Genomic DNA, 19,739 nt, shown 5'->3' with positions numbered 1-19,739 from the left:
AATTTAAATAAAATAAAAGCAATAACAATAATAACAGTAATAATAATAATAATTGTTGTTGTTATTATTGCAATTATAATGAAAAGGAGGGAGAAGGGGAGAGGAACAAAATCCAAAGGGAAGGGACAAAAGAAAACAAGTGATGCACAATGCAGTTACTTACCACATGCTGACGGATGCCCAGCCAGTCCCCCAGCAGCGATCTGCAGGCCCTGGCCAGCTCCCCCCAGTTTACACACTGAGCATGACACCCCATGCTATGGAATACCCCTTTGGGTAGTTTGGGTCAGCTGTCCTGGCTGTGTCCCCTCCCAATTTCTTGTGCCTCTCCAGCCTACTTGCTGGTAGGGCCAGAAAAACTGAAAAGTTCTTGACTTAGTATAAACAGCTAAAAACATCAGTCTGTGATCAACATCGTTCTCACACCAAATGGGAAACACAGCACTGCATCAGCTACTAAGAAGAAAATTAACTCCATCCCAGCTGAAACCAGGACAAGAGTATAAAGAGTTATCTCTTTAAAGTTATAAGCAGAGTAGTTTTCAAAATTATCTTGATGTTGTGTTGAAAAAATCTGTTAAGAGAAATGTTGCACAGCATTTTGGAGCGGCCAGCATTAAACTATCATGAAAGTGATTGGCTTACAATAAGCTTGTTTGCAGCTTCTTTAATCTTGTCCACTTTGGCCTCTGAAAGCCCTTTTACATTGCACAGTGCCCGTCTTGTGGTCATCTGGATTCCTTTGATCGTGCAGATCCCAACTGACTTCAGTTTTTTAATATCTGCTACATTCTGTGAAGAAAGTTCCCTTCTGTGAGTACTCATGACAGTTAAAGAGAAGACAAAGTAAACCTTTGAAACATACATTCATATGCATGTGCATTTTCACCAACAAAAAACAGATTTACAATAAACTCTTTGTTACGTAGTTTGTGACACCAACAACAGAAAATTCTGAGTAATATTGGTGTGAGGGATTGTGGTGCAGAGACCAGATCCTGGTGCTTTTGAGAGAAAGGTGTCTTGGGTTCAGTTGTATTTACTTGTCCCTGTTCAGTGTCAGTCTTTCTAGATCCAAGCCAGTAGTAAAGAAACAGTACAGATTATTTCAGATAGTGTGGCGTCCAGTCTAGTAAACCTTGTAGCACACAATCTGTCCTTGGTCTCTTAGCACAGATAATCTGCAAACCAGTTGAGCTGATCATGGATAATTGGGAGCTGACTTGCAAGGATCGTTGGAAGCTGGCTCTAATTGCCTTGCTTTTTCTGCATGTTCACTGTATGTTTAAAACACGTGTCCTCCAGATCTGACCAACACTTTGGGCTGGATTGACTAAATGACTAAAACTAGTAGAGTTTTTCAGAAATTGGGTACAGCATTACTTCAGTCAGCGCTCTACTGACACATTTTGTGTCCTCTCACCTCATTTAATGATTCTGACATCACTGGAAACTTAAAGGCAGGAAATAGATTACTCTCAAGAAAACGTACTGTGTGAAAGGTGTGGGATAATACTTCAATTTACCTTTTCCAGCCAAGATTTTTCTTGCAAAAAACAATTAACTAGGTGTATCATCTATTTGTCTAGAGTGTGTGGGTGCATAGGAGTTAAGAAGGGAGGGAGGTTATGCAAGAAATTAGTCATGTTCATTTGGAAGCTTATTTCTCATCCTGTGATACATTTTCTGATTATTACATTAAGAGGGATGGGTAAGGTAAAAATCAGTCACGAATAAAAATGACTCTTCCAATGAAAAGAATATCATAATCAGCAATATAAAAACGATTGAGCTGTTTTATGGTGTTTTTCTATTAAGACAACAGACTACTGCTGCAAAGGTCATTTTTCTAGACCAAAACTTTAAATGCAATACCCAGCTGCTGCACTTCTTCAGTAGCTCTCTGTCTTGCTGGTCACATGAAACTTGAAGGCTGTTGTGCATTACAAATCTGTGATAGACCTGGTTATAGAAGCTCTTGTTCTCTCCTGCACAGATACACCTTTCACTAACAGCTTATGTACTAGCCAAGGTCCCAGCACATACACCTCCTTAGAGTATAGAGTTCAAGACTGTGAAGTGTTCAGCAGTAATCCTGGCTCAACATAGTGACATGCTTAGACCTTAGACCAGCTGCTTGTCCTGATCCTCTCCCTCATGTTGCAGCCCTGTCCCAGTTGCATGCCTCCAAGGTGGAAAAGGGAGAAGACTGAGAATTTTTAATCTTTGGACTAATTGATTCACAAATCCTGTTGACAGGGTGGCTACAAAAGTAGATGTGTCAGAAGAAGGGATAGCATGCTGTACAGGCAGGAACACTCAGCAAAGGCTGTGGGGTCACAGCACCTTAATTCCTACCAAACACTTTTAAACATTAAACCACATCCTCAGTTACTAATCTGACTCTTTTTGTGGTCACACTGTCAGATCTAGTAAACACTTTACTCCAAGGAAAAAAAATTCTAAATGCACAAAAACTATTTCATTAAGCAAATTAATTTAACAGATATGGGTCATCGTATATTCACACAAAGATTTTAACTGGCACAGCTGAGAACAAAATCTTCCCCTGGGGTCTGGGCATAACTACTTGGAAGGAAGAAAAATAAAAAAGAAGAAAAGGAGCAGGAAACCCTTATGAAGCCAGAAAAACAGCCTAAGTTATTATTCTTTATTTTCAAGATCACTCATACCTTCTTATCATTTCCTGCATACCATGCCTCATTTAATATTGATAGGCTAGTACAGCTCCCTTCTAGCTCATAAGGTTGACTCTGGTAAACTTCTTACATTTTTAACACAAGAATTTGTGTATTTTTTCCTATGTTGCACCATAGTTAGAGGTCCCAACCTCATTACTCTTCCTCAGAACTCTCCTAAAAACTGTAATGAATTGCCAATAAAAAAAGTTGACAATAATTACACTGTGGACATGCTGAGCCCTGTAACTATAGTGCTGACTAATGCTGTTGCATTGTGTCTGTCCTCCTCATCTGTATCTGTCTGTAGACATTTATATTAAAGTTAAATCTTACATTACTTCAGGCAAACCCAACTTTTTATTCTGCTTCCATAACACCAAATGTAATAGGTTCTGATTCATGAGCCAGTCTCCTGGATAAACATATAATAATAGAAATTCAAATAAATAGGTGATGTTTAGGTGATAATGATGATAACTATTATAGGAATTTATATTTGATGAAGAAAACTAACCACTTATTTCTCTAGCTACTAATATTTTCCTCACTCCCACTCTACCCTTTTCACCAGCATGCTGAAAATAGTATAGCAACAGTTGTCACTGTGTAATTTCACAGACACCAAAAATGCGAGAGTAATTACAAAGATTGGCATGAACAGGAAGTAATCTATCACACAGTTTTCAAATAAATTAGCAAGTAGTTGATTTTTCAAGAGAGCTGGGTGCTAAATACTTTGAATATCTTGCCACTTTATTTAGCAATCTCACGGGAACGAGATTTTCTGAAAACATGTCTTATCACCAAAGGCAAAATTTTTCTTCACATGACTGATTTAGAATTTATTGCAAGGAGGAATTTCAGTTGTTTGTAGCAATGCGTGTATGCTAAACCTTACAATAGCTTTACATGGAAAATTCTGTGCCATAAAGTCATTGCTCATACTTACGATTCCATGCCTCTGTAGCAGGTCAATATCCTGGAAAAAGGATTCCTAAAAAAAAGCAGAAAAAAAATTAAAATAATTTTGCTTTTTCTTTTAATTACATTCCTCTCACTGTGTCTGTTTCAAATTTGTAAACATTTAAATGATTTTCCCTAATAATACATAAATTGTTGGACTACCCACATAAGCAAAGCCATCATGAGTCAACAAGGCCTACACATTTCCTATCACCGTCACCATAAAGTGTATCTTCAAAGGCAAGCAATCCACTGCTGTGCTAATAAAACTTGTGTTATGATCATCATCATCTTGATTTTTTCCGCATAGTTCCTCAGTCTTTTAAGGCTGATGACCATTCCTTGGAAGCATAAAATTAACTGATAGCCCCCTGGCATTTAATACAGAAGTGTAAAATAGAAATAGTGATAATCCCATTAAAAACTGTGCATAGAGAGTACTGAAGAGCAAGCTGTTCAGGGACTAGAAGAATGAGGTTTTCTTGGTACTAGACTGGAAGAAAAATTTAAATGGATTAGACTCCCTGATGGTCTTTGGGAACTCCTGCGTCTCTGTGGATTGCAGAACACTATCAAAATACCTTCAAACAACATTTGCTGAACCTATTTTTCAGTCAACCATAAATTTACCTCATCATCCTGGTATCCTGGTTCTTCTTGGACTACTTGATCCTCCATGGCCTTCATCGTGAAAGAGCAGGCAGTAAAGTGTGGATCACTAGTGGGAAATGCAAACAAAGGTAGTATTGGGGTGGCAATAAATGAGTCAATTATTGTAAAATTACTTTTAAGAAGTCCTTGAACTATAGAACCTTCTCAGCATGCCATCACATAGGTTTAAACTTGGATTCTGCTTCCAACTCTTTGTTACCTTACCTACCAGACCAAAAGGAGAACATCTACTGCATTACTTTCAGATGAACCAGTTTGGCTAGAAAAGGTTTAACAGGCAGGCATTAGAGAAAAGAAATCTCATTCCCTTGTGAGAATCTTGGGTCAGATATGAGTTTAGAGGTGGGAACATTTTAAATGATTAGATTTATTCTGGTAGAAAAGTTAAAGGCAGTCTGTATTTTTATATCAGAAGTCAGCATAGCTGCAGGGAGAACAGGTAACGGAAAGGCTATGCAACATCTCAGCCTCCCCACCTTTATGTGACAGAAAGCCCACAACACAGTGCTATTGAAAAAGCTACAACTCCTTAGTCATGTATCTTGAGAGTAAACTATAAAGCTGTATTTGTTTTCAAGTTCTTGCTGGGGTTCAGAATACCTAAAAAATGCTGAAGACATGCAAGTAACACCTGTAAGAAGTAAGCTTGCATGAAGAGAATAAAAAAAGGTATAAAAATATGAAGCTTTTATTATGCAAAACCATATACAGAGATCTTATCTCATGTTTTTTTCATGGTTAACTTGCCATGCCTATACTCCACTACAGCTTCACTGCCCTCTTTATGTGGCTTCCTATAAGCAAGGCCTAGAACCAGAATAGGCACTTACTGATAGCATGATTAAATAAAAAGCAAAATATGACCTCCTTACATTTTATGAATACAAGAAAAATGAATACAAAGCAGCTCCTTAGAAATATGATCTTATAACTGTCTGTTTAATTTTTGTGGTTTTGTAAATGGATAAGTTGCTTCTGAAAGCTTGCTTTCACTCTTCTAGCTACGGCTGATCAAAAGTTTTGTGACCTGCCTCATCCAGATGTGCATATATGTTTGCTTGCTAATCCTTACTAATAAAATCCATAAAAGGTAAGACAGGTTTATTATGAAACTACAGAACAGGCTACATCTAACAAAAGATGGGATGATTTAGACTAAATATCTGCAAATAACTTTTCAGCTTCTGAATGGATACTTAGAGTCTGCCTAATTTGCTTACAAGAATCTTGTGTATACAGAGGCTGGAAGAAGTGAGAAAGAAAATACTATAATTTTAGAATGGCTGGGGTTTTATTAATGAAAAGACAATGGAGTTACTTCTGTTAGTATTTAATGGAAATATGCCTATAAAATCAGTTGTTTCTGATAGTGTCAGGATACCTCTATTTCAGAACCCTGACAATTATGGAATGAGAAATCATCCCTCACATCATGCCTAACATCAAACAGAAAAATAATTACAGTAAAACACTAATTAATAAATATTTTAAGATATTTTTTACAAAATCAGCTTCAAATACTGAGGGAAGAAAACCAAGTAATGCAAAAGGCATTACAACTGTATTACAATCCCATTCTCCATTAAAAATATCCTCCTGAAATGCACATAATCCTGCACTCCAAGCACAGCTGAACAGGTCACGGGATTGTTCTCCTACTCCCCATCCTTAGGCAATTGGCATCTCACAGCCGAAAAACCGGGCAGACCCAGATTGCCGACTACAAGGGAAAATGAGGAAGTTATACCACACTCTACTAAAAGCTTTAGGTATGAACATAATCCTCCTGTTTAGTGGAGGGTCCTCCTGTCACTGCTGTGTTGGCACACCAAAGACCCAGAGGATCTCAGCTGCCACCACCTGCAATGAAGCAGATAAAAAGGCGAAAGTCTGAGACATTACAGCAAATCCATCAATAAACAAGGACCTTTGCGAGGGAACACAAAACACTTCTGTGCCACCTCAGGTGCCCCTGACCCTCCTGTCGCTGCCCTGGGAGCTATTACTGAGGATATGTGAGGAAGATCTGCATGCCTCACTTCTTTCACCAGGTACACACTGCCGATGTGACAGGGAGCAGGCCCCAGCGCGCCTGGCCCCAGCACCTAAGCCTTAGGTTTAATGAGCTGGTTTGGAACTGACAAGAGACTGGCACCTGACTTGACTGGAGTGGACTTCAGGCCCCTGTGCTAGGGGCAGGGCAGGAGGCCATCTAACCTGCCCCGAGGGGAGCCATGGTGGAATTTCACATCTATTGACTCAGAAGAAAATAAGTGATTAACCATATATCAACATACAGATTTATTTGGCTTTTCCTTGCCAGCTGCTTATTCAGGGGATGTAAATTTCTGTTCCCAAAGGGTGACGCACCGCAGAATTTCCTCCCCCTGTGGAGCACCAAAATTCCGCGTCAAAATTACAACAGTGATTAAAGCACAGCTCATCCCCGGGCACCTCCGGGAGCGCAGGGCTGCGAGTTGTTCCAGTACCCCAGGGTGCAGGGATCTGAACCCCCAATCCCGCCCAGGCTGCACCGCCCGCCCGCCTTCCCCTCTGAGGGGACAGAGCCGGCGCTTTTCCCGCCGGAGCGGCGGGGCGGGGCGGGCGGCCCTCCCGCCAAAACGAGGCTGCCGCGAGCTGCCTGCCCGCGCGCGCTGGCGTCCCCGCTGCCGCCGTGAGGGAGGTGCGTGGGCTCCTGACAGGAATGGGGACTGCCCCTTTCCTTACTCCCCCCCTCGCTGAAACACAGTTGAATTATTGTCCTCAATCACTTTTATCTTCTAAAATTTATCAATATTTGCTGTCTCTAAGGAATATTGTATCACACTTATTTTACAGATGGCAAAGACCAACTTAATTAAAAACGTGGAGTGGCATTGGTTTGGAGGACATTCAATTCAGCACAGCTCAGCCTTATTTTTTCAGGGTGACACACACACATACATCTTCCTAAACAAGGCACAGAGCATTTTTGGATTGGATGGCCAAAACCTGTCAGAAAGCTGGAATAGAAGTGACTTGCCTGAAGTCACAGGACCAGAAAATGAGGCTGAGTCATACACATGACTTCATCAACCATTTTAAAAGGATGGAAAAGGTGCTTTTTTAGGATACTAACACTTCAACAAGACTTCTGCAGTCTTCTTAGAGACAGTATTTGGAAAGCAATCACCTGTTTTAGCTTGCCTCTGGTAGCACAGTCAGTATAGGGCTCCGTGTAAAGGAGATGTCAGTGTGCTCCTGCAAGCAGGAGGAATGGCAGGCTGCCCCTTGGGGTTCCTGCCTTGGTGCATGGCAGGTTTCAAATGGCAGAAGTGATAGGAGCAGCATCTCGGCCTGCTTCATGGTGCTTGTGAACACTTCCCCACCCTCCTCTGCCCACAGGGGGTTAAGAGCATGCACGGGTGTAATCAGTGCTAGCCAAGTCAGAAATGAACCAACACAACACACAGCCCCTAACCACCATCAGGATGCCACAGGAGTGCTCACAGGAACCCCATCCAGACATCAAGGGATTTATTTAAGTACCTAAAGCCTAACCCTGGATGCCCACAGCTTTGTCTATACAGAGGATCTGGCTGGCACTGCTTTTGAAAACGTTATTCCGCAAGAGCTGTTCCAGAAGAGCACTTAGGCAGACAGCCCATTAAAGACAAATTTCTTCAGAAAGTATGCTTTTATTCCAGAACAGAATGCACATGCAGAGAGTGATCCTTCTGCTGCTGCTGAACAGCTCTGCAGCAGCTAATGCCTCTGTAAACAACCTTCCCTCCATCATCCTTCTAGTTCATAAAATAGTTCTCAGAGGGGTCAACAAATGCACAGAATCTGAATATAATTTCCCACTCCAAAGTGCTACTTTGGGCAATAAATTGCATTCTGCATCTTCAGAATGATCATTAACTGCTCATTTGGCTTCCAGCTGGCACTGTGCAATAACTGCGCATACCCCATCACATTACACACAAGCTGAGATGAGGCATCTGAGAGTCTGCTCCCTCCCTCTTACAGGTTCTGCTGCGGATCAGTGCACCTCCAGCTGCAGGTGAGGCACTGGCAATGAGATACACCACTGTGATCTGCATTTCCTCTCCCTTGAGATCTTATACCAGTTTGGACAAGGGAAGACCCAAGTCAAACCACTACCATTAAAAAAAAAAAAAAAAAGTATCCTGATTTTTTCACCCTCACAAAACATTTTAATCCATATTTGTAGTAGGGAAATCATGTAGGGTTTTTTTGGTTGGGTGGTTTTGATTCAGATTTATGTGACTCAAATGGACTAGAGTCAAATACACAAGCTAATGCCTTTTCTGAACTTTCAAGTTGGCAGTTTGCCTGTTCTTAACCAGGACAGAATAGTCTGATAATTGGCCTTCTGGAATATAACCCATGGAGATTCAGCCTGGGGTAAGCGTACATTTAATATCTGAACTGTTTTGGAAGACCTGTGCCTTCTTGTTTCCATATGAATGCATTTCACTTACAGTTGGTCCCAAACTAAAACTATGACACACCTAAAATCTTCCCAGAATCGCAGAATGCTTCTGGGCAAAGATGCAGCAATTTCTTCATATTCTTCAGCTCTCCCTTCTCTAGCAGCAATTGTTTCAGGTTTTATTCCCTCATTAAGTTGAAAATACGGGGGTGGGGTGGTGGTGGTGGAGAAAGAATACTGACTATTTCAAAGGCAATCCAAGTATTAGCAAGGTAAAATGTTCTTGTGTCTCCTACAGCAAAGGAATATAGGGTGAAAGTCCAGCACTACTTCAGAAGTTATGCAAGCTATTATATCCCCAAAATCCACAAATCATGACGGTCTTGCGCTGATGTCTTACTTGAGCTACTCCTTTAGTCACATCATTAACAATCACTGCTTCCAAAACAAAATCTGCCAAAAACTGTGAGGATGCACCAGGCAAGCAGATTACACCTCAGTCAGACTCAGGGAAAGGCCATGCTGCTTTAATGTGCCTCACAGAATTTGTACTAAGTAACTCCATACACCACAACTTGCTCCTCTTTCTCCATATCTGAAAGCTCTCCTGAAAACTCCTGTTCATTAATGGGCTACATATGTCTAGGGAAAAGAAAAAAAAAAAGAATAGCAGAGTGAGTCAAATTCAGGTTATCAGAACCCGATAGGATTAACCCACACAATGTTTTTGTACTTAAGGAATTTCTGCTTACCTTTCTGCCACTTCTGGTCCACATCCCTCATTTATCTTCAGTGTCCCTGGTATGCTTCTTTGACAATGCTGTACCTGTCTTGTGCATATGCCTGAAACTCTGTCTGCATATGTTGGGGTAGACTCTTAAGTTTTACATACAGAAAACAGCCTTGCCTATGTTTTCCTTCTCTTTGGCCAGAACTAAGATGAACTGCAAAAGCTGTATGCATACAATGGGTCTCAGGATAGGACTAGCAAAATATCAGACCAGCTGAGCCTCATCATTCAGGCTGGAGTAACAAGAGGGCTCCGTTGTTAAATGGAATTACTGGAAGGAATAGAGATGATACTGTGAGACTGAGCAATGTCTGCATCCTAGTCTCGAGACCCTTAGACAAAGCCTTGACAAAATACTCAATACCACACTGGTGGGAGTGATCCTGCTTTAAAAAGACACAGATTTTGCTACCTCTAAGTTACTTTGAGTTAATCATGAAGGATATGTGACAGGATTAGAGAGGTCCCTTCTCTGTATCAAGATGTCCTGTCCAGACCATTGTTCAACATGCAGCTCTGTAGGAAACAATGAATTAGAGGGATGTGCCCATTGATTTTCAAGAGGTGCCAGGTACAGTCAAGGCCACAACAGGTTGGATGTGACTGGGGAAGAAAAGATGTCAAAGATAACTTATTAATATCAAAACACTGGCTAGACAATTCAGGTATGGGTATTTTTCTAAATGAAAAAGAAATAATCGGTATGTCCCAAACACCGTGAGCTTCATTATCTTTGTGATCATTTTAATAGATGATTGTGAAATAAGTAATTCTTTATATATAATAAAGGATTATATGATTTTTAAAAATGCAGATTAGAATAAACAAAGCTACTTCTAAACTTTGCAAAAACCTAAACCCAGTTACAGGCTTTCTGAAGACATGCATCAGTATTTTATATGCAGAGTCTATCAAAAAGACAAAGGAGGTAAGAAAGCAGCCTCTTGGGAATGCACAAGCTATTTTTTTATTCAAGGTAAAAAAGCAAACTAGTAATAGAGAACAATAGTACCAAAAGGGACATCAAGAAGTTATCTAGCTCAAAGCACAGTCAGCTAAATTGGCAGATGTTTGTTTGCCTGAGGCAGCTGTGGGTTTTATTTTATCAGAGGTTTTGGAGAAAGAACCAGACAATTTCAGTGCTTAACTGTCCTTGGCATTACTCTTGTTCTCCACCATTCGCTACATAATGCAATTTTGTCTGTAAAAACATGCAATATACTTTGAGCTAACTTCTAGTTTTAAAAGGCCAGCTAACTGAAGCTAATTCTTGCATTTCTACCACAAAAGAGAAAAAAATGCCAGCACAGCCGGTTCAGAAAAAAAGGCTCAAACCTGAGTAGTGCATACAGTTTGCTCTTAGCTGCTCACGGCTTTTGGGACTAAAACATTGTAACAATGTAGCCCTATAATACAGTATTGCCATTCTTAGTAATTTGCCATAAGCTTTGTACCGAATTTGCAAGGCCTCAGGATGGAGGGTTGTCAGGCATGCTTTGTTTGAAGCACCCTCCTGTACCTTTTACTTGGTTAGCTGTGACAGCAGTTTCCTTAATTGACAAGGCCTGTGGCTAATCTGCTTTACTTCTATTTATCTGTGTGTGGTATAGCCATCACTTTATGTAAATAGCAGTAACAAGCAGTTGTTCTATGTAGAATGAGAGATTTATGGCTAGCACAAGGGTACAGCATAGAGAAATGCAGGCCTGGTGCAATAGCAGAGGACTTAAGAAGTAGGGACAAGATGTGCAGAGAAGTACAGGCATGTGAAGATAGCAGGCAAGGCACGGGCACTAGAGACCTGGTGGCTATAAGCAACTCGCCAGGAAACAGTCAAAGAAATGCTGACCTGCAGCTGGATGCTGCAGTTTTAGGGGTAAAAAAGAGAACAAAACAATAGTAACTAATGTATCTAATAGGCATCACATATCATGAAATCAGATGTAGCATGGCACTGCAGACCAATGAAGAAAAGTGTAAATGTGTGCTAGCAAATATATAAAAATGACACCAAGTGGACCCTAGGGCAAGGAAGGATAAACCATCAACATGAAGATTGCATTTGCTCAGCAAAGGATTCCAGGTGCTGACAGCTCTCCATATCACCCCCTCCACACCCTAGAATGAAACCACCAACCTTAGGACCCACAGGAGCAGTGGAAAGATGAGTGAAATACAAGGAAAAGGGGTAGAAGCCAAGAAGTCTATGTGTTACCATTTTATAGAACTACTCTAACTGCATTATTATACTTCCTCTTTCTGTAGGTTATATCTGGATCAATAATCATTAGACTCTCAAGATTTCAGTTATACTACCAATAAATTCATGGCTTTAATTATATACAAGGTACACTTCCTCTTTGTCCATAAACAAGCTTTTGAGTATAGCGGTTTGTCACTAGTCAGTGTCTGACACACACAGTGTCACGGGTAGCTGATAAATTAGAAGAAACTCAAGGATTGCCTGAGCTAACAAGCAGATGAGTAGCAAAACAGACAGACAGAGATTAATTGTGCTTCCTGGTTGTTGCTAAAAGTCAGTCCTTTAAAAATGTATCATCGAGTACATTTCAAACTGATGCTAATAGATGTTAAAAAAATTATCTATTTTAAAGCAGCTTATTAATTTTTAACAATATAATTCTTCCTGCATGGGAGGCTGGTGCTGTGACCTTCTGCAATTTATCAATCTCTGCACTAAAATATCTATTGCAAGAAATGAAAGTCTTACTCTGAATCATGAAATGTATACTTTGAGACATACAGGTCTTTTTTTAAATGGGGAGAGTTTTCTAAGCAGCTGTTGCAAATTCCAAAATCACTGTCCTTGACTAACTCCACATACATACATTTTTGCTCTGGAATAAGTGCACCTTGTTCTACTTCAGCTTAATCAACTTTATGATAAAGAGGAGTAACAGACTAATTATGAAATAAGACTGCTCATGTAGCTAAGGGGGAGTAGTAATTGCAGTTACATATATCTTTGTTCATTTGAACTGACCTCCAATGTCAGATAAAATTAGGATGAATAAAGCAATAGTAAAATTTATCTACTATGAAACTGTTAACAGTCTTCCAAGTCAGTGACAATGCCACTGACAAGCTTGCATTTGAATTAAAGCTCAGTCACAAGCCTAGTTAAAGTCCATGGGTGAAATACCTTAATTTTGCTAAGTAAACCAGAAGAATTGACTAAATATTCCTCCACTCACAGATGAAATGGGAAGCCATCACCCAAGGGCATGAAGTACATCAAATGGCCAGTCAGGCACTAGGGCTAGACCTGAGCAGACTACAGAGCGTAGCCAGGCTCACAAGCTACCCCCTAACTAAGGTCTCCCGTCGCAGTGCTCCAAGTTAGCCAGAGCTTTGGTCTGAGCCAGCACAGCAGTTGTGCTCTTCCTTACCTAAATGGCTTTGCATTTCTCCTATTTGTATTCACTCCTGTGCTCATTTGAACAGTAAACAAGAAAAAATGGGATCAGGCAGATGGGGGATGGGGAAGAGAGACCAGGAGAGACTGCCTCAGCAAGGTGTTGGACCAGTTTTGCCATTTGGTGGACCCTCACCATCTCTGTAGAGAGGGACTTCTGTCCGGGACTGAATGTAAATACAGGAGGTAGAATTTGGCTGGTGGCAGCTGTACAAATTGATACATGAGACAGAAAAAGAGAAAGAAGCAACAGAGTTTACTGCTTTAGGAGGAAGCTGAGGCAGGAAACTTGATTTAACCACAATAACTCATCAGAAAGGGAATTAAAACAAGAAAATTGCCCATGGATGCATCTGCCGTGCTGCAGAACACAGGACTGTGTGCGCATTCTTCACACCAAAGAAATTGTAGCTCCTAATACAAACAAGCTGGAAGTACTGCAAATATTGTCTTAACTGTTATGGCTAAAAGAGTCAACGCTTCTGTAACTTATTCACACACGAGCATTGAAAATTAATCTGAAAAAGACACAAAGCAAAGCAGCTTTTTCCACAGAACATAGGCAAGTAGAGTTTTCAGCGTTACAGCAAAAAAAAGCATAATTCATAGAATGTTTTGAGTTCCCCCCCCCCCCCGCCCCCCCCCATACATTCCAGCTCACAGAAGCTTCTGTTGTCAAGCAGGTTGAATAACGACTTTGAGTACACTGCTCTGTTTTGTACTCAGGACAGCATTTTCACTGGCATGCTTCAGAAAGAAGTATTTAAAGTGCAGCTAATAAATTTTTTTTTAATTTCCAGGTCACAGTGGAATTCACCAGTCACATCAAAGAATGGCATTTTACAAAAAAAAAAAAAACATTTTTAAATTCACACTTGGAAGAGGTTCAGCACTGGTATTTGAGACATTCTTCATTTAAAAAAAACCCCAAACTTTGAAGAATCTTTACTTGAAAAACTAATCATTTTCACAGTGTTTCCACATACCTTATGACTTTGGAAAAGTTAAGGCTTTCTAGCTCAGTGTCTCAGTTAGTAAGCTTTTCTTTTAAACCAGCCATGCTGCAGAACTGAACATGCTCTTCTTTTGGCCAGTTTTCTACTCTTGGCTTTGCCTGCTGCTTCTGCAAGTCAGTTTGTATGTAAATCACAGAAAAAAACAATCTTGCTCCATTTGTATTCCATATGTTTGCCAGGCTAGTGGCCAGAAGAGATCATAAGCAGTTTGTTTTTCAAACCCTAAAACTTGGATAGGCATTGAGTACATCATCACACAGTTATTTTTAGCTTAGAATAATATACAGAGTTCTCAGCAGTTGTAATTAGCTTTAAAATACTGTGTTTCCTTGATTTTGCCACATATAGAGACTTAATTTTCAGTAATGGTCCAGCTAATAATTTTCTTCAATCTTGCGCCTTTGAACTTCACAGATTCATTAGCCTGATTATTCTTGTTTTATCCCTTGTTCCCTTTTCCTAGGATTATCATGGTCTCTTTACCAGCCTTAATGGAAGCGTGTCTATTTCTTAAATATTTCCTCTGTCTGTATCTGAAGAATGCTTTTCACCTCCCCTCCTCATGTTTTTGCTGAATTGGTGATTATGAATGACATACAGGTGTCTCTGAAACTCAGTGTGGGTGCACAGCTCCCACTTGGTTCAATATACACCAGTAGTTCCTACTGCAGTTTTCCTTCCTGTTTTGTCTGTCGCTGCTTATTTTCCCACTGCATTATTAAGGCAGACCTTCCTGCTTTAATGGCCAGGCAATCCAAGACAGAGGAATAGGTCAGAGTTTCTGAGACCAAATTGCACACATGACCTCTGTTCTTAGGGCAATGAGTACGACAAGTAGGAAATCACATGACACTCAAATCTTTGATTTCAACATAGTATTCAGTATTGAACTGCAGCCATGAGATGTTCCTAACCGACCAGCCACTGTTCCCCACCCTCAGCTATCACAGTGCTAAAGTGGCAATAGCAAATTGGAGGTAAGAATAGGAACCATCTTTCAACCCAGGCAATTGTAAGAAGTGACTGACTGGCCTTGAAGGAACTCTCTCTAAAGTAAAAGTGTCTGTGAATCATCTCAGAAGGCTGAACTATCTGGGGGGACAACTTTTCTGGGTGTTGCTTTAGGAGGAATTCAAGTATATTTGATAGGCAAAAAAAGGCAGGGAAGGAAATTCCAGACACAGCTAGAATAAGTATGCAGTATATAAATTGTCACCAACATTATTTGAAGTTCCTGAAGAGCAACTGCTAAGGGAAGCCTGTTGAGAAGCACACAATGCTATGGACTTCAGAACTGTCATCATTATGAGACTAAAAATATATCCAAAGCACTAAGGTTTGGAAGCTCTACTTGTCAATAGTTCAACACAACAGAAGCTCTTTCAACTCTCTTAGAGGACCTGCTTCCAGAGAAAGGAGTAAAGTCCTCTCACCTATTCTTCTCAGGAAGAAAAAAAGTTTTAGTGGGGGACAGGGAAGGGACCTTAGTGGCTTAGGGACAGGATCTGTGCAGAAAAACTGTCAAAAAAGCAACACTAAGACATGCAAAGCAATCCCCCTTCCACACTCCCTTTACACGAGCAACTGCCCTTAAGAATCTTTTCTGTATTGCAAGTCATATGTGAATGCCAACAAGATCAGCTATGTCAGCAGGAGAGAGAAAAATTCAGTATCTCCCATCCTTCTCCAAACGTTACCTCACCACTCTATGATGAGGTGCTATTTTTAGTCTTTTAGTTTTAAGCATATGTTGAGACTGCTTCTGACACTTTCCTTCTTATCCTTTTCAAGCTTTGCATCTTGGCTGTGGAGATTTGAAATATTAAATACTAGCAGTCCAGATTCCCCTCGCCTAGCACATGTCAGTGAATCGAGTACCTAAGGAAGTATTGGCATTAATTAGACACACACAAGAGGATACACACAAGAAGCTTTGACGGGTTCCAGCTGTCAAGAACTTATACACCTATATGTACACACCCTCTCCCACTTCTCGCATGGAGAGCACATATCACAGCATAGCAAAGGCCGTCTGAACGAGTCTGCAAAGTCTTAGTGAAATAAATATTATTTTACCTTTTCTTCCACATTCTATACCTGGAAAAGTAACTTTCTTAAAAATATTTTACCTGTTTGGATTTAGAAGACTTTGCTTGTTGGATGAGGTTGGTACTTGCTAGAAACTTGTCTATGTCTCAGTTCCTTCAAGAAAAAGGCAAGACAGAAAAATTTTGAGTAATGTGAAACATAGCTGTTTCTAGGGCAAAATACAGCAGCCAGTAGTGCTAGCAGCACCACATTGCAGTCATGGGCAAAGAATAAAAACATCCTCTCCTGCTGAAATGGCAGGAGAAATTTCAGGGTCACAGAAGGCCATTATAGGCTTGCAAAATAGCTACGACACCAGGGTAGTGTCCTTATCTAGCAAAAAGTAGCTGATGGAACTAGTCCATAAACAGCCCAGCCAAGTCAGCTGCCTCCAACAGAAGCAAGTTTGGAAGACTTCTTCCCTCAAGACTTACTGTCTTCATAAATTGGTTTAACAAAATAAAAAAGCACAACATACAAGTGTGTTTCAATGTGCAGATCTGGGTGAAAAAAGGCACTAACATCACATGATTACTGTGTTTCTCTAAGCCAGTTTTATAAGCAAACTAATCTCTCTCAAATATCCACTCCCAGCATAACTGCTCAGTGAAACAAGCTGCCTCTTTGCCACTCCTCTGTGACAAAGCAGCACGCGTCAGGGGGCGTTTTGTAACACTCTGTAATGGCAAGACCCTGGGTTTGGTAAGAGAAATTGATATGCTGGCAGCATGGCAATATCACTTTGATGATATTGAAATATAAGCAAAAGACAAGGATTCCAAAAAATAAAAGTGATCTGGAGCCTGGCAGGATTGCTCTAATAGTGTATATTAAAAGAAAAAAATACACCAAACTTGATTTAGCTTGGTCAAGAGAAACAAAAGTTGTTGCTTCCACTTGCTGATAGGCACGTGAAAGCACAAATATTCATCACAAAAATATATAGAAAACAGCAAGATGGAAGCAGAGTAAGTTGTTATGCCAGGAGAAGTCCTCTGCAACATGAGTAAATATAAAAGAAAATGTTTGATATATCTATCTTCAGGTTTTAAAGAGAATAATTTGCTCTCCTGCCAGCTTGTTTTCTAGGGCTTTAGATTTTAATGGAACAGGCAGACCTTATGACTGGTCACCTATTTCTTTTCCCCCTCTTCAACATACAAAACGGGGAGGGGGGGAAATCACAGCATATAACAATACACACATTCTTCTTAACTTCAATTTAAGAACAGTATAATTCAATTTATTTCCAAAGCATTTGTAAAGAAATAAATAACTGACACTATCAGTACTGAATATTCTTACTGGCTTCTGTATCAGGTTCAGCATTTCCAGCCTCCTACTCAGGGCAGGCTCTGTGTACATTTATTGTTTTTTCCACCATTCATACTTTTTTCCATGCTACTTTGCCCAGATATCCTTCTCTTGCTTTTTCCCTTCTGACTTACTTTCTTGGCTGTGCTTAGAACTTTTTTTTCCTTCTTTGTGTGACAAAGAACCATATTTTCCTTTCTCCTAAACTACTAACAAAAAACATGTCTAAAAACCCCAATGAATTCCTATTAGACATTGCAAAGTAATTTGCTACTCTGTTTCCAAGTACAGTGGTAATGCTCTTGCATTAGTCCATCATCCTTGTCATTCAGGTCTCAGAATTTCAAAACGGGAATTAAATCAGAGGCTCATAATTAAATACCAAAAGCTGAAGTGCCAGGCACCTTCAGTTCCCATTAACTGCAAAATAAATGCTTATTATGGAGCATTTTGGAAGGCGTCACTACTTGTCTAGGTGACTAAGTATCAAATTAGGACATTTGTTTTGGAAACTGCAATCCCCATTTTTTACTGACTTGATTATCCTTATTTGCAGCCAGTTGGACACTGGCTCACCTGTCTCCATTTCAATTACAAGCTTTCCCGTGTTCTACACAAGGCTTGACACACTGACACAATCCCTGACAAGCAGCTATCACTACCAGTTGTTTAATCTTGGAACTGAAGTAGCGCATTACTTCAGCAGTAAATGAATGAATGAATTGTGAGAACAGCCTGTATGCTGACCCATGAAAACAATTCAGCTTTCTTTCAGACTGGCAAGATTTAAATCTTCAGAGACTCTCAGATTTTCATCTGCTTTTATTTCCAAAATTAACCAAATAACATAGATGTGTGTGAGCTGGGAACCAGTTCCTAAATATTACACGTTCCCTCCCAGTAACATTAAAAATATGAGATTCTTCACAATATTTAAGCATTTAGTGCATAAGTCAACATTAAGGATCATTTTTCCTGTGCCATAGTCTTCACTGACTTCTTTTCTAAAGGAAACGCCTGCTGTGTCTTGGCTGGAGGGTACAATACAGACAGCAAGCATTGCCTGTGGAATGATGACCTGCAATGAGCAGGAATCCCTAAACATCAAAGGAAGTGCAAAAGGTGCTTGTGGGGCACGTGTTCTAAATTAGTAGGATCAAACTTAGAAAATGAGAAGACTGCTGAGGACTTCAAGAAACTATATCTGAATAGTTAAGGAACAACTCTTTTTTCATGTCATCTGACAAATTGATCAAAAAACCCACTCAAACCAACAAACTTGTCAGTAATAGGAACAAGATGAAGAGGTCAGCAATGGATACTTTTCATGAAACCCTTAGCTTGTGGCACATCACTTGCTGGCTGCACATCTCTGTGACTGTATTTTTATCTTACATTCTTGTACAGAGTGCTTACCAGTCTTCTCTGGACTGCTTGGCATCTTGACAGAATCTGGGGGAAGAAAGCAGCATGAAAAACACAGTTCATAAGTTCAGAATTCAAGACTTAGAACAACTTTTATGCAGAGGAAACACCCTCCATACGGCTCATTTTACTTGGGCATACAATGCAAATTCAAAATTTGTATTTTCAGGGTTCTCTCTCCCTTGCGAACCAATGAAGATCCTACTTCACTGCTGCTGAACACGCTGACACCATCCAGCTATTTATATGACAACTGTTGAGCTATGAAGACCATCTTCTGCTCGGTCCTAGTTATGCCTCATATTTTCAAGCCTTAGAACAACACAGAAATAAGGGGAAACCAAACCAAAACAACTGGACCTCCCATTTTAAGTACTACAGTACCTAGCCTTCACAGGTCTCATAGGAATGAGTTCTAAATCTCCCAGTGTCCCTGAATAACTTTTATCCCAGGCTAGTTCAGGCCATCAGTGAGTAGTCATCTGCACTCCCCAAAACCCTGGAAAGCTGCCTCATCTGCATACAAGCTTGCAGCAGAGCCCCAGGACTGGGAAGGACTTTCTGGGTCACACAGTCCATTCTCACGCTACTGCAGACGCCACATCACCTAAAGCCCACATTACTTCCATTTTTTGCCTTTGATAAGAGGCCCCCCCCAGGCATAACTTTCTAACACAAAGAATCAGTAAGACCTGTGGATCAAAGCACCTTGAGAAGAAAAATGACCACCTGGTTTGGACACAAAATTCCTATTTAGATTAGCAGGAACTAGGGAGAACTGCTTACATCAGTGTTCTTATGACTCTCCTCTTCCTTTGGTGACAGCAGACTGTTTATCTTGATTTCTTCTGGTTCCAGCTGGGAATAAATAGTACCAGTTAGTGTAATTTCTTGG

The 19,739-nt window shown here is 40.3% G+C and overlaps 1 protein-coding gene across 2 annotated transcripts in view; it reads right to left on the bottom strand.

Annotated features, from left to right (window-relative positions):
* DMC1 (DNA meiotic recombinase 1) overlaps window positions 1–19,739 on the bottom strand; it is a 27,645-nt gene extending 7,906 nt beyond the window's left edge. The window contains exons 1-6 of one of the 2 annotated variants that reach the window (XM_037389877.1): window positions 19,631–19,739; window positions 18,836–18,871; window positions 16,147–16,219; window positions 4,296–4,383; window positions 3,652–3,696; window positions 646–792 (exon numbers count right to left, since the gene is read on the bottom strand). In XM_037389877.1, coding sequence (XP_037245774.1) covers window positions 646–792; window positions 3,652–3,696; window positions 4,296–4,352 — 249 coding nt within the window. In that variant the 5' untranslated portion in view covers window positions 4,353–4,383; window positions 16,147–16,219; window positions 18,836–18,871; window positions 19,631–19,739. Of the gene's footprint in view, window positions 1–645; window positions 793–3,651; window positions 3,697–4,295; window positions 4,478–16,146; window positions 16,220–18,835; window positions 18,872–19,630 lie in introns of those variants that run through there. The other variant, XM_037389878.1, reaches the window with a different exon arrangement.

This window comes from Falco rusticolus, chromosome 5, assembly GCF_015220075.1.
Source record: "Falco rusticolus isolate bFalRus1 chromosome 5, bFalRus1.pri, whole genome shotgun sequence".
Lineage (NCBI taxonomy): Eukaryota > Metazoa > Chordata > Aves > Falconiformes > Falconidae > Falco > Falco rusticolus.
The sequence above is the reverse complement of the archived record's forward strand: the minus strand, read 5'-3'. Positions and strand labels throughout refer to the sequence as shown.